General features: G+C 39.1%; 2 protein-coding genes and 2 non-coding genes across 6 annotated transcripts in view; 3 read left to right on the top strand and 1 right to left on the bottom strand.

Moving 5' to 3' along the window:
* Positions 1-3,969: 3,969 nt before the first annotated feature.
* Positions 3,970-5,685, top strand: LOC108679226 (venom metalloproteinase antarease-like TtrivMP_A). The gene has a single exon (XM_018167824.1). The coding sequence runs from the start codon at positions 4,032-4,034 to the stop codon at positions 5,472-5,474; it is 1,443 nt and encodes a 480-aa protein (XP_018023313.1). The 5' UTR covers positions 3,970-4,031; the 3' UTR covers positions 5,475-5,685.
* An 11,845-nt stretch (positions 5,686-17,530) lies between these two features.
* Positions 17,531-22,441, top strand: part of LOC108679228 (calcium/calmodulin-dependent protein kinase type 1) — a 76,167-nt gene continuing 71,256 nt past the window's right edge. For all 3 annotated transcript variants that reach the window (XM_018167828.2, XM_018167826.2, XM_047881138.1), the window contains exon 1: positions 17,531-17,921. The gene's annotated coding sequence lies outside the window, so the exon portion shown is untranslated. The remainder of the gene's footprint in view (positions 17,922-22,441) is intronic.
* On the bottom strand, positions 18,448-18,520 carry Trnak-cuu. The gene has a single exon. It is a non-coding gene; the product is annotated as a tRNA-Lys (tRNA).
* On the top strand, positions 19,715-19,787 carry Trnak-cuu. The gene has a single exon. It is a non-coding gene; the product is annotated as a tRNA-Lys (tRNA).

The following is a 22,441-nucleotide window of genomic DNA, read 5'->3' as shown; positions in this document are numbered from 1 at the left end:
ACATTCAATATTCACTAACCTTTCAATATGCCCTAACTTTAGTTACAACTTCATGCATTTTTTGTTCCAATAAAATATAAGTAGATGTCTAATTTGAAACCTTTTTATAATTTATCTTGAAATTTGAAATTCGATTTGGCCCAGAACAAAATTCAAGACAAACGAGACCCTAACAAAGACAGGAACGACAATATTTGTGCAATGCATAAACCTTGTAATGTTACTTGAACTTATATTGTAGGTAATTCAACTTCCAATTTCTATATAAATAACATTCAATCCATAACAATTCTTTCTCAGCACTGTCTATCAGAGGCATGAACTACACTTTTTAAAGGATGAATTGAAGTAATATAAGTAAAATTGTAAAAAAATCCTAATACTCGTTCAGAAAGAATTTGTTGAACTCATGGGTCTTCCACTTATTCTTAAATCCAGAAATACTGTTTCAAAATTGAAATGCTAACTCTAATCAATTATGCTGCGTTCATCAAATAAGATTATGTGAAGTATGCATTGCTACCACAGATGAATTTCTACGGCAAACTGTGATATATAACATAAATACCAGAGACGATACGATTACGTAAAAAGCTCATTATCCGACATCAAACCGCAACTAATTATTAATTCTGAATTCAAAATCTCAAAACTCAGGAAGTTGTCGTGAATACAAAAAAAAAAGATGATAATCAGATGAGCATTTTCCGAGATATATAAAAGGAACACGATTTTTGAAATGCTTCATTCGACGTGGTGTCCACGAGAAGAACACGTTTAAGCAGTGAATATCGGGTATAGCAAGTTTAAGTTCTCTATAATAAAATGACTTTCAATCCAAAAAAATTTCTTGTCGTGAAATTTTTCTTTTGGTTTGTGTTATTTGCATTGGCATTGGCAGAACATCAACACCCGGAACAAGTTCAAGCCTTCGTACAAATCCATCATGGAAGGTCGAGCGCGACGAAGATGTTCGTCAGCATCTCTGCGTTCAACACATCTCACGAATTGGTTCTACGCAAAATCAGGCTACCATCAGTGCGTTTGCATCGGCTGGTACCCGGACCAAATGTAACTGCGATATTGGAAGCTGACAATGGAAGCACAGTAAGCTACTTCTACCGCGATGAAGAAAAAGGATCGTTGTTCTACTTGAATGACGAGAACACTTTAGAAGGAGCCGTGACCGAATCTCTGAGCGTTAAATTTCAGAACGGCAAGCATATCGCTTCGAAGATTGGAAAGACAAGCGGGGACTCCTGCTTAGTGAAATCACATTTTATTTCCAAGAAAATGAAGAGAAGTCTGTTAACACAGTCTCGAACGGCCATATCTTACACAGTTGAAGTGACAGTTCTTGTGGATTCGGTATTGGCCTTGCAGTTCCCTTCGAACACTGCTTTATCCAACTACCTTAAAATTTACTGGAATTTGGTCAACAGGAGATTTGCAACCATTAAGTGTGCAAGAGTAAACCTACTTTTAACTGATATATATATTTCAACCTCGACCATTACCGATCGAAATTTCATGGATGCCGACTCTGCCACATACGCCGACATCGACGTCAGCATTAAGAAGCTGAAATACTTCTTGGGGATCCACTACGGGAGTGCAACGTTTGGCTCATTCGATGTAGCTCATTTGATGACCGGCCGCGACTTATTCAAGATGGGCATCACAGGCCCGATCTACGGAGTGTCAGGATCGGCTTACGAGGCTGGTGTATGCAAGGTGAATTTTTTGGGCGCTTACAACACAGGCCTATCAGAGGATAAAGGCTTTTACCAAGGAACGCAAATCACCGCCCACGAAATCGGTCACAATCTGGGAGCTCCTCATGATGGAGTCGGCGCTTCCGTGAGTTGTCCCTTTTCTCATGGATATATCATGAGCTACATCAAGAACTCCTACCGAAATTTTTGGTTTTCCACGTGTGCCTCAAGAGCTATCTGTAACATTTACTTCGCTCATTTTGCTGGATGTCTGAAGACTATCTCGAGCTCTACTAACATTCCATTTAATCCAAACTTGCCAGGCTCACGTTTTTCTTTGGACGAGCAATGCAAGCAATACACAGGTAAACCCTACGCGTACGCCGATACCACCATACAACCCCAGAATCATTGTTTTCAGTTGCAGTGCAAGTACTTCGAGGCTCCGTACACCTGGACTACCAAATTAGGCGTTCCCGCTCTGGAAGGAACTCCCTGTCAGAGTGGAGGACAATGTATAGATGGATATTGTCAATGATTTGTACTAAGTTTTACTAACTAAACCAACCATCAAAATAAGATATGAAACTTGGAGCTTGCCTCATTTTTTACATTTATACAAATACTTCTCGTACTTGGTTAGGATCAACTATCTAAGTGAAAATGCGGAACATTTTTCCGCTTCCCTACAACTGAAATTTGTTAGTGACCATTTTAATGCAGATGCAAATGTGGATTTATAGTGTCGAGAACGGCTAATAACTGAAGATAGTTACTCAAAAATAAAGTCTGCGTCGCAAAAACTAGGACCTCTCCCCAGCTGTGTCTTCTTATGAAACGAAGAAAACTGAGTACAAAATTTGTGTAACTCAATTTGGCTCAACTGATATTTCGAAACATTTAACTTTAAGAGAAAAAAAGGTCGCGTGCAGATGGTCAATTAATTCAAAAGCCTTTTATCCCTACACTTTTTCGGTAAACAGGAGTGCGTCATTAGGCCTATTTAAGGAAATATAAGCTCTTCTAGAGTATTTTAAAGCTCCCTAAATAATTTTTTCGCTTATCAATTGTAATTATTATTTATTTTATTTATTTACAAAAAAATGGAGAAAATTTCAAAATAATGCTGCCTGTATATATGTTAATATATGTTAATCATACAACCAGTCTTTGTTAACTTAAATTAAATCATAAATCTTTGGGAGCTGTCCTTAAAACTGAGTGATCGACTGTCCTTACAGCTTGTGGTGACGACCCGAGTAGCCTCGGTATCCATTGGAGCCAACCAACTTCGTTCTATAGGCTTGCAAAGAGCTGAATGAAAAATGAAAGTTATAAATCACAAATACAATTGCGTCTATTCATTCGTACGAATTTCAATAACTTAAAAAAAATAATAAAATTTCGAATGATTTTTGGGAGATCTAAGAGACACCTCAAAAATCGTAGTGAAATTATCCTCTGGTGAATGAACGTGTTCATGTCTGCTCACAAACTTACGAGGACTGTTAATTAAACTCGTAAAACTGTTAATTAATTAAATGTGTAGATAATTTGAAATGGTGGTAGTTGAAAACGGCGAACTCCCTCCAGTAATCGAATTGAGCAACATTCGGAACATCATTTCAATGTCGATTTTTTAAATCTATACAAAATTGTATGATGTTTTCTAAACAGCGTAACTATAGCTTTTGCGACCTAGGATAGTTTATTTCAATTTCCAAAGTTTTCCTTCAGTCAGGTGAGTTATGGTTAAAGCTCGAACATGCATCGAAATAGTGCCCTGGATTTGAACTCGTCCAAGTATCAGTCGTTATTCACTCTTCGCCTCTTTTGAAATATATAATTTATGGAAATGACCCTTCCATTCTAACATGTGTTTGACGCATTCATACAAAAAATTCTGAAGGCCACAAAGTGCATTTTTCTTCTTTTGTTTTCAAAGTTTGTATTATTTCTGCTGAACAATTTTTTCGATATGTTATTGTATAGCTTTTCAAATCATTGAAATGATTGTACCAAGCTTTAATCGAGTCACTCAATCATTCCCAAATGTTCGAATAGCTTGTTGTAGCGGAATTGAATTGGTCACTTTTTAAAGAATGCAACAGGTGGTTGCGAAATATATTTTCTTTGTCGTGTGAATACGCCTTTCTTTAGAAAAAGCCGCGCACATCTACTACTTCCAAAAATTCGTACAGGAGGTATAAATAGCGTCAGTGGCCGAGTCGGCATCACTTCCTCTTGAATCTGAGACAAGACACACAGCCATTGCAACACTGCACAACGGGTAAAATAATATTTTCTTCATACGAAATGCACAACAAACCCAGTCCTCCCATGAGGATATCGTACAGAATATCGCACTTGTGGCTGATGTTGGTCATGTCTGCATTGCTCACCGTAGGAAAAGGAGATCAGGAGTTTAGTCCAGCGACGGTCAGAATTCATCATGAAAGGTCAACGGAGTCCAAAATTTTCGCTACTGTGGAAGCATTCCAAGAAACCCATAACTTGATTCTCCAAAAGGTGAAAATCCCATCAGTACGCATTCAAGAATTGATTCTGGGACCAAATGGAACTATCGAATCGGTTAACGTCTCTTCCAAAGCCGAAAAACATCATTTTTTCTCAGATGAAAACACCGGATCGCTATTTTATTTGACCGGCGAAGGAAACCTTGAAGGCGCACTAACCGACTTTGTAGGACTGCGTTTTCAAAATAATTCGTACATCGCATCCAAATCAGGTGGACCAAGCGGTAAATTTTGCGCGACGAGTTCGGCTGAAATCCCCCAAGAAGATATCTACAGCACAGATAGTCCAATATCAGACACGCGACAAAACCCATCATACGTGGTCGAACTAACTGTGTACGCTGACTCGGTGCTCCTAAACCGCTTCTCTTCGGTTAGCGCTTTGGATTCTTACCTCAGAGTTTACTGGTATCTGGTGAACCGAAGATTCAAAACTGTGCAAGGTGCTACAATAAATTTAAAACTGACGGATATAAGGGTTTCTACATCAGTGACAGTTGACAGCTATTTTATGCATGCTCCTTCTACTTCAAGTTCTCACATACGTAATAGTCTAACTCTTTTCGGAAAGTACGTAGGATCACAGGTTTCAAGTGGAAAAATCAATCGTTTTGACGCGGCTCAGTTGATGTCTGGCCGTGATTTTTATGATGTAGAGAATGGCGTCGTGAAGAAAAACTTCGCTGGATTGGCCTACGTCGGAAGTGTGTGTATGATTTCATCTGGAATCGCGTCCAACACTGGAGTGGCTGAAGACAACGGATACTACTACGGAGTTCTGAACTCGGCGCATGAAATGGGACACACCCTTGGAGCACCGCACGACGGAGATGGTACGTCAGCCAAGTGTCCTTGGAGTGCGGGTTATCTGATGAGCTACATAGCAAATTCATACTTAAGTCTTCGGTTTTCGCAATGCTCTTCGGATGCCATGAAAGCTATTTACTTCAAAGAGTTCGCGACGTGTCTCAAGAGCAACACCAACCCTACCTACTATCCGTTTAACCAGATCTTGCCAGGACAAAGCATCACTCTTGACAAACAGTGTCAGTACTACATGGGTCAGTCTGGAGCATACGCGGACAAAAGCGTGCCTGCCAAAACCCACTGCTATAGTTTGAGGTGTCGCTGGGGCAGCACCATCAAGACTTTCCAGTTCCCTGCTCTGGAGGGAACACCTTGCTATAGCGGAGGTCGATGCCTCGATGGTTACTGCCAGTAAAACGTGATTGCCCAATTGAGCTGGGAACTTACTGCTATTCTTGTAATAGTAGGAGTTTCAGTTTATTGTATTCTTTAATATGTGGTAATTTTGCCATCATATTGTTTTCTTAAATGCATTGTACTTGGTACAAGATTATTGGAAATTTGCCATTGCGCGCTCTTTTCAAATTAAAAATTCTGAAATATTTTATTATATTTGATCTGCATTATTACAGCGTTTTCCATATCCTGAAGTGTTACTCCATTAAAGTGTCTCCAGCAGCTTCAAGAATTTACTTTGATTATAGGGTAGATTTACACGAAGCCAATAAATTCGATTTATGGAAGCCTGGAAGATTAAAAATTCTCTATCAAACATTTGCTTCTCTATTAACACTGTTATTGCAGAACAAAGCTTTTCTGAAACAACGTAACGTTAAAGCGAGTACGAAAATAACATAAAAATTCAGTTTCCATGTTTCACTCAAAGTATGGAAATTTGTTGAAATCAATGGTTTATCTTCTTCTTATTTTTATTGAAGAGAAGAGTAATGTTTTGAGACTTCAAAGAGCTGCATAGATGAATAGAAGGAATTCATTCTTCAATGCGACTTGTATATGAATATATACGGTACATTGCACATGAGACTGAACTCAATACCTTTACGGTTTAAATTTATTCAGAGAATTTAAAGAATATTCTTTACCAACCACATCAGACAAACAATTTGATATCTAAAATGTTGCACGAATATATGAAACCTTAAATTTCGAAAACTAGGCAGCCGGATACCCGAATCTCATCGTAATTTGGTAGTTAACTATTGAGCCTAGTATTCATGATGATTTGAGGATTTACAATAAAAAATGTCAAAACGTATAAAACCAATCCTTGAATAGGAAAAATATATTTAGTTGATCAGAAAAATACTTCGTTCCAGTTTCGTCCATAATTCAGATATTATGTGCAGAGAATTTGCACCTAATCGTGATTTCAGCCAACACCATAAAAACTCATCAACTTCTGGCTCATTGGTGTTGACTGAAATCAACTTTTGGCAAGGCAAGAGTCAATAACTCGATAAGGGGTCATAAATACGCATAACTAGAAACTAAACCTGCTGCCTTGAAGCGGCAAATCAAAAAATCTTGCAATATGAAGTGTAATTTGTAATTCAAAAAGCTGGTCATAGTTTTGAAATGGTCATTGAGACAAATCTAATGATGTATAACACAAGACTTCACCCATGGGCGCTTTGCCCCGTGACACGCGTGGGCCCGTTGCCCCACTAGGTATCATTTCAATTTATATCGTGTCAACATTTTATTTTAAAAGCTAATAGTCTAAACTTGATCTCAAAATTATCCCTATAAATATGAATTTCAATATATATTTCACAGTAATTTCAAAAGCCCTCATCTGCAGTAATCGAAAACAGTTTTATTTAGCAGCAAAAAAACTTTTATCTGGGCTGAAACAGTTATTCACAAATAACTTAACAACGCAAACACTTAACAAAACGTAAATCGGTACATTTCATCCTAGTGAAACTGTCGACCGGCGGTAGAGAACACGGACCAATATCTGCCATACTTAGCGAGAAACCCGCTATGGGCCCATGACCCTCAGTGGGCTTGCTGCCCCATGTTACCCTATGTTTAAGAGAATCAGACGAGGAATGTTTGTATGCACTGAACAAGCACACGCGCAGATAATTGATCCTGCCAGTTCCCGCACATGAGACACAAAGATGAAAAAGATATGCACGGTTACGTTTCAGGATACGTATATGAAATTAGGAGAGATTGATTCTGAAGATGCTGGTGGAAGTCCGTAAACGAACAGTTATATTTTAAATCAAAGTTCTACATGAGTTTTTCTGAAAGAGAGTCAAATCGGGATAGAATACCAAATAGATTTAAAAGCATGAGGCGTAGCTATCACCGCTGCTGCTCTGTTTAAACGAATGTTTGGGCTGCGAAAAATTTTAAAGTATGAATGAAATTGAACACAAGCAAAACTAAGTAGATTGATGCCGAATACGGAATATTGAATGTAAATAATGGAACGTTAACTTTTATCTTATCATCATGTGATGAATTGAGTCAATACCAAATTGAAACTATTTGACATTCACACAATTCAGTTGCTTTCTATAGCACGTTCTACAAAAATATTCTGCCCTTGCAATGTAAGTGAAGAATAGTTGGCACTTCGGCCCTCCACCAGAAGTATTCTTCGTTCCAGACCATGCAATTGAAGGGCGAATGGAGGCATGCGCCGTGGACTAAACAGCTGTGCGCGAGCCATGATCGAGTGAGGATGTGTCGGAGTGCGCTCTTGCAGACACTGAGCTTCTAGTAGTTCTTCTTTATCAACTAACAGATAGCATCCGATGGCTTGGCTTCATCTAGTCAGAGCAATGGCTTTATTGGTGGTCGCTGTGTGACGTGTGCCTTTATCTGTAAAAGTTGTGTTATTTACTCCTGAGTTTTGGTTGCGAAAGTCTACTTTAACTTCGTTCGATAACGAAAGTTGCCTTAGCTCCTTTGCTAACACTCAGTTGCAACTATCAACCGAGAGTCGAGACCCTCTTCCATCAGTCGGTAATACATTTAGAAATCTCAATTCAAAATCTGACTTTTCGTAGTAAAACTTGAATGATCGTAATTATGATTTGAGCAGATGCTCTTAGGTTTACAAATAACATAGTATGCCCAGCTCTTTGCTAATTGGATAGCTGGTGACAAAGAAACTTCTGGATTTCGTCCATCTTTAGACAAGCAAATGAAGTGGTCATTTTTTAGTGAAGTTCTCATTAAATGTGATCTTTGTTGACTACTAAAGTAAGAATGAGATATGCGTTTGCTGCAAATCGACCTCTTAATCTTACTTCAACTAATACGTAGGTACCTAGCACTCCGAGTCCGAACCTAATTGAGCGCTGCAAAAATCACAAGGATTGTGCAACAGGAGATTCGCAGAATCTGTGATTGTGAATGCCAAGGTATTGGTATGACACTACTGCCAAATGCCAATAGTAATACCATATATCTGAACAACAAAATAAAGCATTTGATAGTGAACCCTTTTTGTTGCAATGACTGTTTCTAATACATTTTTTGCCCATTATTATGTGAATTTAAAACTGTTAAAAATTGTAATCTCAGAAATTCTTGGAGATGTTTCTAAGCTGTGTATTAAGTATTGAGAAAACGGTCCTTGAAAGTGTGTGTTTAACTCACTTTAAGCCTCTTTACATCCTAGTAATACTGTATTTAGTATTGTGACTAAGCGTGCATTGGCGCACGCGAACAACATGCCGGGTTGAGATTCATTGTCATAGTCCTACCTGTGACTGTGAGTGTTATAAATCTGGCATTGTGTACCGCTGTTTATAATTGCTAGAAACTCTTAACGCAACTTCTTCATTTCCCTGAGAACAGATGCTATGTATCATCCATCAATGAGTACACCTATGCGGGTTGTTAGTTAGTATATTGTATTGGATGCTAATCAACGGATGTTTACTTTAATTATGTATCTGGAACTCTATTATCGATTATCCTGATGATATTCATGTCACCATCAAACGAATTGGAAGAAATTTCTAGAACTTTGGTGTAACTACGATTTTTATTAAAAATTTTGCATTGGTATTTGAATCTTAATTCCTTATCCACGAAGGTTAGGTTAATCACAGCTCACTTAACCTCAGTAAATGGAGTACCTATATGTAAAATTCCGTATTGATATTTTATGAAAATTTTCTTGAAATCTGGAAGTATTTGATAGTAATTGTTAACCTAACTCAACGACAACGACGCTTCTAATTATTTCTCAATGCTTCATCGATGCTGCAGAGGGCAGGAACACGGTGCTGGCCAGGTTAATGACTAAAGATATTATATCGGCGGTGTCAGTTCCTAAAGTGGTTCTGGAGAGAATATCCTTACAGGCGCACCTTATACTGTAATATTTCGTGGTTAGTCACGATGCCACGTAAGAGAACTAAAGACCTGAGGGAACTCGATATCAAGAGAGAAACGTCAGTCTGGTGGGAATCTGCCAGAGAACGTTAATCGGGAAATGCGATTATAAACTTTAACCTAGTCCCAGCCGGTCGGCACTAAGAAGAATGATATTAGGTTATCGGGTGGCACTGCTATTCCCACGACTTTTATCTTGGTGCTCATGCTGTTCTTTATGCCTTGGGTTGCCTATGTCATAGTACCGGCTGTGGGATCGTACCTAATGAAATTAATTAACCGCTCTCGGTCGCATTGTCCGATATTACCTATATTACAACCTAAATTAAAGGTCGAGTTACCGATACTTTCTTTACTGAAAGTCTGAAACCTCTTAACAGAAGGTCGCGTCAGCCGATATTTTATTGATAAGTTGTCAGTTGGCCTTGACTATTTGTATTGCTGCGTTTTTATATGATGGTATCATTTTGGGGACTTGGTTAATTTATTCTTTGTGACTAGTAGCATGGAATGACATGTGATGATTCGTATAGTAGTTATTGAGTAGCGCTAAATGGCAATCTGATTAATTGATGAACTCTTTGTGGTATAAGTTCATGGGAAGTAAGTTACTAGTTTTGTGGTTAAATTGAATTACTGAGCATTGCCGATACTGTACGATTTAGGCTATTGATATACGTCTTTAAAGATTTAATTTTATTTATGAGTTCATCTGTTATTGTGATCAATAACCCAGCTCTTACCATAGTAATTGTTCGAATATTTTATCACTGATAATGTAAAATCATTTTCAAGGTTTTGAAGCAATTATGCCTACCCCTTTTATATCGTTATCAATGTTAATGGACATTCGTTCTTCCTACTGAATATTATTTTAAATGATACTTATGATAGTCTGAACCCGGGAAAAGTGACACATGATACGCGACGAACTTTGGTGTTGAGGCATTCTCACTGGCATGAGGCAAGCTATTTTATGCCATTTCTTGAAATACCTTGGAAACAAAAGGGCTCTGTGCCACAACAACTTGGCTATTTTCATCTTGAGCTTCGTGACAGCATGTGACAAGCACACACGTGCGTTGGCAGGAAGAGGAGCCATGTTTCTCAACCATTGGCCATCCTCTCGTGTATCCTTTCATTTGCCAGTCTCGTCACGTTGTTCGTGGTATAAATAATGGATGTCAGGAGCTGCTCAACCTCTCGGTAACCTCGTTATGCGGACGGGATGTGAGAGCGATTGCAGCTTCGCAGTATTGTAATTGCCTTCAACGCATGTCGTAATTTTTTGGTGTACCTTCATATTACACCGTATGATCGAATCTTGATGATCGTTGCATGACCAACGTTCCCATCAAGCATATTCAGGATCATCAGGAGCGTTCTGATTTTTGAAACCATCACTCGAAGCCGAATATAATTTGCTAGTCTGTCACTTGGAATCAAATAATAAAAATAGTTCGTTTATATGGGCAAAAAATCCTCTTTCGTCAATGCGGAATTGCGAGTTTCAGAGTTACAGGCCGCTTCCGTACAGAGAAGCCTTGTCTCTCCGAGTCCAATTTCTTGGGTTCGCTACGCAATTATGTTTATGCCTAGCATGAACATGTCGCAGCCTTCATTGGATGACTCACATTCGTGTCAAATGGTATTTACATCTCTGCCAATTCAATGCTGCAACTCGTGCAGCTTAGTGCTACAAAAAAAGCGCGATAATACGGTACTTTGACTAGCACATTATTACATTAACCAACCATCTGTGAATTGGGGGTTTACTTCTTGGTGTCTAATAGTTGATATGTTTAAGTTCAGGAAATAATGTGACCAGCTGCGTCTGTGTCCTCGAATTTCTCAACTGCTTCCTATAATATCCGACAGAATAAACTTGGATTAAAAAAAACCTCCTCCAGCAGCAGACATGAATGTGCACAGCGCGCTGGGGAAGATGTCGCAAGATCTGTTCTACCTCCCTATGTATGTAGCGAGTTTTTCCCCTCCCATGCAACATATGTTCCCTCGCCCCATCCGAAACATGTTCCCCTTCATGATGCAAGATGTGGTATGAAATTATAATTTTATTTGCTCTACTCAAAATTTAAATATCTATGGTGTTTCATTTCTCCCATAAAAATTTGCATGTTAAGCAATGTGAAAGTATACAGAATACTTGTAATCGGTCTTATATGGAGAATGGTCCGCCTTTTTTTGCCATGGATGCGCCGATAATGTCAACGAGGAAATGAATTCGAAAAGATGTATGTTCTGCAACGTATTGTTTTTCTTGCTATATTTTTGTTCTAGGCACTAAATTTTTAGTGAACACGGGCTTGCAAATTGCACTTATATGCAAATAGAACGGAACTATCCCAAGTTAAACACGTACTCAGCTTTGTTCGAGGTTGAATCTCTTAATTTGATTTGTTCAGAATTATTATTCAGCTGAACTTTGAACTTAGCATATTTAACGTAGCATTTGAGCCTGGCCTTGGTCTCTAATTACCAAGGTTGTTCACTGCTGGCTAGTCAATATCTATGTCACGAGTAGGTATTCGCCTTGTCTGGCAAGTATAATTTGCCAGATGTTCGCCAATTTTTTCGACAGATATTTGACTGCCCACAGCAATCTTTCATGTCTGCACAAAAACCCCCTATTATTCATGGCATATGATTGATCAAAACACACGTGTTTGCGGCGCTAGTCGCAAGCATGTAGCGACTTTGTAATGGATTGGATTGCTTGACCTTTATTTTGTAGAGATGTTACTCAGTTCCACCATTTTACGCTCTTCAAATACAATCACCACATTCACCGCAGATGCAAATTTGAAGCGAGATGAAGTTGGGATTTTTTTTTGGCTGGTAAACGGCTGGCTGAGTTGCTTCATTTGTCCCCTACTGCGACGACCGCTAATGAACGAGTCTTGAAAGGCGGCGGTAGAGCGAACCGGAATTTGACGTGTAGCGCCATTCTAGAAATCGCCAACTCTTGTGAAAATTTTTTCTTAACAGGTGTCGTTAATACATCGGACAAAAGCGACCACTTGTTACACCGCACCGACATTGAAAAGCTTTTATGATGCAAATCTTGTACAAACAATTTTAAACCTATCTTAGTTATGATTATAACTCAAGATCGTGGATAGAATTCAGAAATACGGACCCGCTCTAAACGTCAATCTTGGATATTCCAGTTGAGTTCGATCACGTCTGAAATATTACCATATTTTCTGCAGAAATGATTTAGTTCTGTTGAATTAAATTCTGAATGTACTCATTTGGAATCCTAATATTGTATTGTTATGCATTGAAAACTTACCCTATATACTGAGATTGAATGGGTCTGTGAGTGATGCTTCAGCAAGCCTTCCAATGTAGCCATTATTCAGGACTTTCTTGTTGATTAAATTATTCAACTGGCCGTACCAGCACGCAATTAATGCACACCTACTGGCGCAAATAAGTTCTTTATATAGTCTGGCGATCGTACATGTCTCACTTTAAATAGTCTGGCGATCGTACATGTCTGACCACGATTGCTCTAGTTGGCCAATAATTGTCAGCTAGACATCGTCGCCTAGACGCTCCTGTGTGTTGCGGAGGTTCTTCCTCCTACAGCCAGTTTTTGCTGCACGCCTCATTTGGAGATACCGTCCCTGACCTCCAGCTCCAGTCAAGCGATATGCGCACGACTTGCCAAGATTTCTTGTTTACTCTTTGCCCTATCGATTTGTTACATTGGAAATAAAAAAGCGCCAGCTATGAAAATTGGAAACCAAACCAGCGGCCGAAATAATAATGTTCTTCTTCACTAATTGATTGGTTTTGATCTTCATCTGCTTCAATCTACTTGACCACTTTGCAGATGGCTCATTTGGGTCATACTATAATACTATCATGCATGAAAAACTAGGTTGATTTTAGACTTGCGGTCATTCTAAGTCTTAGGTAGGTAGCGCATGTTTTAGAATTGACACAAATACAATCCTCTAATTATGTTTATAGTATTGGTATTGTAATTACATTTGCTGTAATTCACGAACTTGATTGTTCGAGCTTTTCAATTCGAAGCCACACAAGCGGATTTTTATACGCAAGCCTAAAAGTTCTATATCCTCAATTTCAATCATCGTGCCTTTTTTGCAACTTGGAATAGCGTCCGTATTTTATCTAACTTGTATAGAATTATGAGCCTCTATTTTTTGTGTACACTCTATAATGCAAAAATAAGATCTTCCTCGCAGGGCAGAAGACGTACAGGAACCCGAGCCGTACTAAGAGCCTGCTCTCCTAACAAGGCGGTCAGCGCAATTATGAAGGCTTGACCTAAAAAGGGAAGTGTCTGTTCCTATCCCGTGCAATAAAGGAATGATTCTTGTGTAAGCCAGGCAACTTGTTCTGCACGCTTTGATGCGCTCTCGAAGGTTTTATCATGGATGCTTTTTTCAATTGTCTGGTATTGTGTTCTAACCACGGAGTTTAATTGCCATGAGAGTTTTGCGGTTTAAGAGGCATTTTAAAAAGCGACTGTGAAAATAAATGTGTAGAACTTTTTTTGGCATCATGTTTAATTTTGTGAAAGATTGTTCGATTGTTTACACATTGATCTCAGCAACCACTGTAAAATTTGTAAAAATCGACTGAATTTTTGGAAGTTTCTTAGCGAGTACTAAGAGACAGCTCCTGTCGGGAAGACTGTCAAATGCTGAGCTTGAGGCTGTGATTTTTAGGCCTCGCTTTGTAAGAGTCTCACTAGGCACATGCGTCTCTTCACTGCAACAACTATAACCCTTTCTTTCGTGTTTGTCACCGCTACAACTAACCCTTTCTTTCGTGTTTGTCACCGCTACAACTAACCCTTTCTTTCGTGTTTGTCACCGCTACAACTAATCCTTTCATTCGTGCTGGTCATTGCTACAACTAACCCTTTCATTCGTGTTTGTTACTGCAAAACTAATCATTTCTTTCGTGTTTGTCACCGCTACAACTAATCCTTTCATTCGTGTTTATCACTGCAATAACTAACCATTTCTTTCGTGTTTGTCACTGCTACAACTAACCCTATCTTTCGTGTTTGTCCTTGCAGCAACCAACCCTTTCTTGTTTGAGCGTATCGTTCCTGTTGGTGAAACATACGCGAAGAATATTGCACATGTGGTCTGTGCAGCTCGTTGCTGTTTGAGAAACGCGCGTGCTGAGATCGCGCAACAAATGTGCGGAAATAATGAGACTCCGACTAGTCCTTGCGGCTCTAGTCCTTTTCAAGTCTTTGTGGCTCTAGAAATTTTGCTTATTGACACTTTGGACGTGATGAAAGTTTTTTTTATCAAATAATGGGTTGGTTATTGATTTTTCAGCTAAGTGATTTGTTGTAAACGACTTATTAAACCTTCTTGTGCATCATTGAAATTTCTGCATAAAATTGTTATGCCTTTACGGAAAATTGGGTTTATTTAATATTATCTACAATCTTAAGCGACGATGCATGCAAACTTCACATCAAGAAACGCCGAAATTTTAATTTTGGATGAAAATTAAATGAGTTGATAATTTAATCAATAGCTTTAAACTTTTATTGATCCAAATCTTAAGACTCCTGTTTTTTGTTCCGAACTATCGAATGTGCACTTCGTTCAAAATGAGTTGAATATATTTATAGTGCATTCATTGGCATTTGTTGGTAGTATTGGTAAGGAATGACAAGCTTCTAGAAATCCAGATGTTTGAGGCTCACTTAGCTGCGAAGTAATATTTTGAAGCTTTCTGCACAAATCTAAATTATACGAGTTAATAAAGCATAACGTATTCTTTATGGACATGGTCTCAGAATCGCTTCAAAGCTGCGACCGTTCCTTAGATCTGTAGGTCAAAAGAAGGGTTTGATATTTGGTGGAAGGGTTGCGTTCCAGGACTTTTCTACTGTCGTTGATCGTGCCTTTTTTGTTACCATAGCTCTTGTCCCCTTGTGGCTTTTTTTGATACTAGATTTCTTATTTATTAACCAAATAATTTTCAATAAATCGTGCTGGTATAGTCTAACACTGAATTCATTGTAAGCCAAATCGTCCTGCTTAAGTTTAATTATATTCATTGCATTATTTATTTTCGATATTGCAACTACATTATTCATCCTACTGCGCGAGTCGCTCACCAGCTAGGTTCCAGGAATTTCTCAGTTTGCGCAAGCCTTCGCTTCCTGGAAACAGTCGTGTCTCGTATCTCATTACTCTTATTTTTCTACAAAAATCGAATGTTTTAGTTCTCCTGTCGTTTATGTTCGATCGGAGTGCAATGTTTGGGTTGATACTTCTTGCTGTCGAAGTGGCGTTAGATGCGAATAAAATAATGCTGAAGCTTGATGCAGTCGTTTTGTAAAAAGCAGGAGGTACAAATTCCTAGCGAAGGACTAAGTGCATTAACGGTGAAACTGCATCAAGCATGTAACGCTAGCCTTCATTTCATTCCATCGCCAATACCGTCTGATGTTCCGAGACGGGAAGACACGTGTTGGTACACTCAGAGTGTCTCGGCTAGGCTTCAGGCTGGCATGAATCCAAAATCTCGAGGCATGTTCCAGCAGCTGTCCGGTAACAGCGGACACTTGTTCTCGATAAAGCTTGACGATTCATTCTAAACTCCAAAATAATTATCAGAGTTTGGGAATAAATTTAACCGTCAAAGGCTTCCAAATTCACTTTATTTATTTATTATGTTTATTATTTACGATTCAAAATATTACAATTACCAAGACTGATTTTTGACTATGAATAATTACTATACGAAAATGATGACAACGAGCATCGTCTGTGGGCTGTCAAAGTGATACTATCTTTATGCTGCATGTTTACAGGGAAGTCGAAGCCACTGATATATAAGCTGGGAAAGAAATGAAGGGACAGCGAATAGCATCCCAGAGCTGTACTTTTTCTTAGGTCATAAAGTATTCACATGGCCACTGCATGTTGATGCGAGCGCACTGAACGTTTACTCCGACCGTGCTAGTCTTTCTCTAACGCAAAGTCTGCAAATCCTGTAAAATGATTGTCGCGGTGCACGCTCGCATGGTGGTGCATTGCGGAATTTTGTTGCAAGTAATATTCTCATAATGGAGCTGAAAATAACATTCATATTTCGTAGACTCCCGGAAGAAATTTAAAGCTTATTTGCTTCGAAACGTTTCTGAGAGTAACGCGTCAACATCAGTTTTATCAGCGCTATCTATGTCGAATCCTTATCTAACACTCGAGATAAGGTGAACGCCGAGTTCACTGGCATAGTCTTGTTCATATTTTACGTTATTTATTTCAACTACGGTCAAATTTAATTATTGATGAACGTTGTGAAACTTCATTGCTTGTCTGCAACTGAAACGCTGCATTTTTTTGTCACTGGTAGTGTAATGAATATTACCCATTCATCGACTTGATATTATCGTAATATTTGTCCATTATAAGTAAGTCGGGGCTTGAAAAAACTGCTTCTATAAAAATAATTTATGTTGAGGGCATATAATTTATATTTTGAATGTTACACTAACGTCCCACAGTCGCTATCAACGGAATTCCTGTATTGTGCCTGCGCCACTCAAATGGTGAAAGCGCTTCTAGGGGAACTAATTTTATGAAGCAAATACCTATGTGACATATAATTGCCAATTACAGCTTGAGTATTTGAATTCTTGTGTAGATGGCTCTGCGCTCTAAACTTGATGGCTTTTCCAGCTGGGGTTAAACATCGAATTTTTCTCATCGAGGTCGCCTCCAAAATGTTTTCAATGAAGATATGTTGAATTTGCTCGACGTTTTTTGCTTTTAAATTCTTGGTGAACTAGCTATTTAAACAGACTATTAATACGAGTACATATAGAAACAATATGATATTGTGTAATTATTTAATTATTTATTATTCATATTATTATCATTATTGTAATTTCTACGCCAAACCATCTCTTAAGTAGTTTGCGTTGTAAAAGCTTTGTGATAAGGTTTGTTGCTATTAGACAATACTATGTTCTATTATTTCGATGCATGTGTTAAAACACTGTAGAATTTCAGGTTTTTATAAATACTCTAAAAACTTGTTTTTTGCAGGTATTAATTGTGAGTGTGCAGTGATTGACATTTTTTTATTTATACATGAACTTGGAAAAAAATGAACTCGAAACATTTGAAATAGTGACCTGTTAAGTGGAGAACTTGGGAGCTGACGGATTTAATTTAGTGTAGAAAAATTCTGATCTCGTTCCATTGGTAATTTACATTAACTTGTCCCGCGGACTCGTTGAACAGTGGGTAGACTTTGTGCATCGTTCTAGGGTTGATTTGGGGATCAAGCATCGGCCCACGAGCGATCTCTGTTGACAAAGCGTTGATACGTCACCGGACCATCTTCTCCTAGCGGTGCTCCGTTCACAATTTCATAGTTTCATCTTTCAACGGCGAGTTATCTTCACTCTTCTTCAACCGTCGTCCGTTTGCAGGTGAGTAAAAACTTCATGTCGATACGTTTGCATTTTTACGATCGCTTAATTATTGTTTGCTGCTTTATCCAAGTGGAGTAGTTCTTTTAATGATGCTCTCACTTTATGTAGGATGATATTAATTCAGGCTCAATTTTCTAAACTTGGGCTCAATTGCGAGAATTGTTACCAACAAATTAGCGTATAAATGACTTTTTTAATATTCATTCTTGATTTCGCCTACATTTTCATTGTAATTTTTGAATTAATCTCAAGGTAATAAGTGATGCATGTCGACATTCAAGTTCCTGTCTTAGTTTCTCCAGTAAGTCCGAAAATTTTCAATTATAGCATACTCGGCATGGCATATATACGGCATGGCATATATACGGCATGTCATATATACGGCATGACACATATACGGCATGGCATATATACGGCTAGAAACGGATTTGATCTGTGCCAATCTTTAGTTGAAAATTTTCATCGCTTGTTGGAAAGGATGATCGATGAATGTCAGACGGGGCCAATCTGATCAAAATGTTTTCGCCCAACGTGGGGCTCGAACCCACGACCCCGAGATTAAGAGTCTCGTGCTCTACCGACTGAGCTAGCCGGGCTTGCTCTATAGTGCAGAGTGGGTCAATAAATTCACAACAAATGCAGAAAATGCAAGACTGCAATTTTAAAATTTAATTTATAGGATGTTGGAAATGATCACTTTCTGATTAAAGTATTAATTTCAATTACTCGCTTCGTTATCCTCGTGCTTAATATGCGCTTAAAACATTAAGACCTTACGTCAAAGCGTGATTAATTAAAAAGAAGCTATTTTGGTGGTAAGGCCTCCCTGCCTGCCCAGTCAGCACAAAAGGTCTTATCCATGCAGACTTGACACGTGCTCTACGGGCTCGAAATAAACGTGATAACCTCCCCCCCCTCTCTGCCCCGCTCTTCCTGCTGTCTTACGTCGCTGTGATGTGCATAGAGAAGCAACATGCGCTACACGAGGAGTTTGCTGTAGCATCGGCGCCCAACACTTGGTAAACATTTACCTTCACACAAAGCTTCACCAACATTGCGTGGGATGCGGCAAACGGTAAACGTTTACCTCGACGTGAAGCTTAATTAACCAACATAGCGTGGGATGAAGCAAACTTTAAACGTTAACCTCGACGTGAAGCTTAACCAACATTACGTATGCCATAGACGTACACTTGATACATTTCAATCACCGTAAATGAACCCATTCATCTTTTCAGTAGAAACTTGAAATTCGACTTAATTTCGATCGAAATAATAAACTCAAAATCATTCCTGAGAAAATTTTAAATTTGACATTTAGATTTGAAGCTTGAGATTAGACATGGCACATTTGTAAAATTCTACGCAGCGTTCATCATTTAAATTTTATTTCTAATTTGATTATTGTCAGAAGTGAATCAAGATATTCATTATCTTTTTAATTGAAACTCTACATACATCTTCATTTGCATTGAAACTACACTTCATCATTTTAATCGAATATCAATCTTAATTATTTAAATAAAGTGAACATTCTTGATATGAATCGATACTCAACATTCATCATTTTATGTATGATGTAGAACTTTGATGTGTATGCCGAAATTATTAATAGGCGGCAACTACGGTGCAACAATGCTGCATGGCGGTGTCGTAGAAATTTAACTGTCCATGGTGCCGATCTATAAAAGTTACTTCAGCCACTGAGCGCTCATGTTTCAAGGTGAAATTATTGATGAAACATATATTCTGTCTTAAATATCATGTTAACATTGTACTTTTGGCAACAAGCCCGGCTAGCTCAGTCGGTAGAGCACGAGACTCTTAATCTCGGGGTCGTGGGTTCGAGCCCCACGTTGGGCGATTATTTTGAGCTGTGAACTAAAATGTGAATAAATTTATTAACCTTTGAAGTAAAACCTATTAGGTATTGTGTCCTTAGGTGAGAGAGCGTTTATGGAATGTGTCCATGCTTAGGTACAATTTTATTACCGGTTAAAAAATTGCTCTCAACGTGGATCTTGATACCACGGCCTCGAAAGCAAGAGTCTCATTGTCTAGTGTTTACGGACTGAGCTAGCCGGGCTGTAGCCTCTCGTTACCACTTCTTTATACTACTTAACGTCGCAAAAGTCAATTTATCGTAGAACAAGCATATGTAAATCCATCTCATTTCTGAACATTTTTTGCCTGTTTTAAATGCCATATTTTGATTACGACTTGAAATTTGAATGGAATTTGTTTCAGTCTTTCAGATCGCCATGATCGGATGCTTTAAGAACACCGTAGGTAGTCATTTTGAAGGTTTTCAAATTACATCGCGTATCATCAACACGTCAGATCTTCCTCATGGAAATTCAATGTTGGGAATTACCTCGCCGTCCCGTAGACGTGTTGGGCAAATAGTGACGGATGGCTTCTATTGCTCGCATCAATCTTGATTGCCAGTGCCCTGTATACATTCCACCTTCCCACGGTCTCTCGCGACCGTGTAATATAATATATTATAGTAATAATAATAATGATAATAGTAATAATAATAATAGCGGTTCAGCGTTTATTAGGCCGTAGGCCTGTCGCCGATTCTCGACATCGCAGAACATTCACAGAATTATGAGGTCTCGAAGTCGCTACTCACTGCATCTCATCTCATGCATATTTAAACTAATATATTTGGTCTGATTTCTACTGTGCTATTCCTACCAGGTCTATGATTGTCCAAGCGATTTATTTTCTCAACTCCAGTACGCATGAGATGTCGTTCTGCACAGCTGCAGCACTGCACAGCTGCAGCACTGCACAGCTGCAGCACTGCACAGCTGCAGCATGCACTGCACAGCTGCAGCACTGCACAGCTGCAGCACTGCACAGCTGCAGCACTGCACAGCTGCAGCATGCACTGCACAGCTGCAGCACTGCACAGCTGCAGCACTGCACAGCTGCAGCACTGCACAGCTGCTGCAGCTGCAGTTCGCTTAAAGCAGCACAGGTGTTCTGGCTGAGGCAGAACCGAGCGGCCTCGCGGCGACGCTGCTGCCCAGGCCGCCTAAAGCGCGGTCACTAAATCTCTATAATTCGTCTTATAATATACTATATGGCTTAGTTTACATATGACGTGTCATTATTAGCATCACATTGTACAGCGCACAACTTCGCAGAATGTAACACAATGCATGAAACCTCACATCTGTCACGACGTATAATATGAGACCTCACACAGTACACGAAGAAATGTAATAGTATCTGTAACAGAAAATTATAGGCATTCAAAATCTGAATTCAATCGTTGAGTGGAGTCGTGCGATGCGCGTGGTGCGCGTGGTGCGCGTGGAGTCGTGTGGTGCGCGTGAAGTCGTGTGGTGCGCGTGGTGTCGTGTGGTGCGCGTAGAGTCGTGTGGTGCGCGTAGAGTCGTGTGGTGCGCGTAGAGTCGTGTGGTGCGCGTAGAGTCGTGTGGTGCGCGTGGAGTCGTGTGGTGCGCGTGGAGTCGTGTTCAACACCGCCCTCACTCTCCCCTCTTGGGCAGCAAGCCCCCCTTCCCTGCATTAGCCCTCACCAGCAATACACGTCCCTCAGAGGCAATATTCCCTGCAATAATTGCATAGCCGTAAATCCGACTCACATTCGACTCCCGCTTCACTCCTCGACTCGCCAGCCGGCACGCTTTCTATACTCCAACAATTTCTCATAACTTGGAGTTAGTTTATTTTCATTCAAGTCAACTGATAGAGAAACTGCGCAAGTAGGACAGTAAAATGGTCCCAAATTGCGTTCAAATATTTTAGGTAGTTTTGAATTGAATATTTCAATATGTTAACATGTTTTGAATAACTTGTCATCTTAAGGAACCTCAGACTATTTTATTTCATAATTAATTCATGATCATTTCATTGCCTGTCATACACTACTATTCATTATTATTTACCTAATACATAATTTTTTGAGATCTAATCAGTATTACAATTTTATGCACCCTAGTAGTACAATAAGTAATCCTAATCCTGTAGTGAAGAATTCGTATCCTGTCCACTCTTTAATTATGTGATGAACGCGAGTTTGACGTGCCTTTTTAGCGCATTTTCTCATTTATGGAAAAAAAGCGCTATTGTGCTTGTCATGTCCGTCCGTGACTTCACTGACGTACGAGAAAATGCGCTCTCTGTCACTCACTGCAGTGAGTACTGATCTAATTTTTTATATCGATGCCCTGACAGACTCTTGGCTTGCAAAAGAATTAGGTCTTGCCGATTGCGTTCTCTGTTTCTGACAAACCTGTTACGCACCTGTGACATTATCACGACTTGTGATATCGGAAAGTCTGCCAGTCATCTACTGTAAGACACTAGTCGACCTTGTACGCAATTTGTTTGCCGCTAAAATTTTACCCAGAATGTTGAATTGGTTACAATGTACCGACCTTCAAAGTACATTGCATATCCAGGCTTCAATAAAATAAATTACAATATTTCATTTCATTGTAAATTAGAAGTATGTTATCGGTGAGTTGTAGGAATATGGC

This window comes from Hyalella azteca, unplaced genomic scaffold (genome assembly GCF_000764305.2).
Source record: "Hyalella azteca isolate HAZT.00-mixed unplaced genomic scaffold, Hazt_2.0.2 contig7133, whole genome shotgun sequence".
Classification (NCBI taxonomy): Eukaryota; Metazoa; Arthropoda; class Malacostraca; order Amphipoda; family Hyalellidae; genus Hyalella; species Hyalella azteca.
This window is presented reverse-complemented; position numbering and strand designations above follow the sequence as displayed.

What these genes read in the sequence shown, in the direction of transcription:
- LOC108679226 (XM_018167824.1), top strand. Translation starts at nt 4,032, where the DNA reads ATGCACAACAAACCCAGTCCTCCCATGAGGATATCGTACAGAATATCG.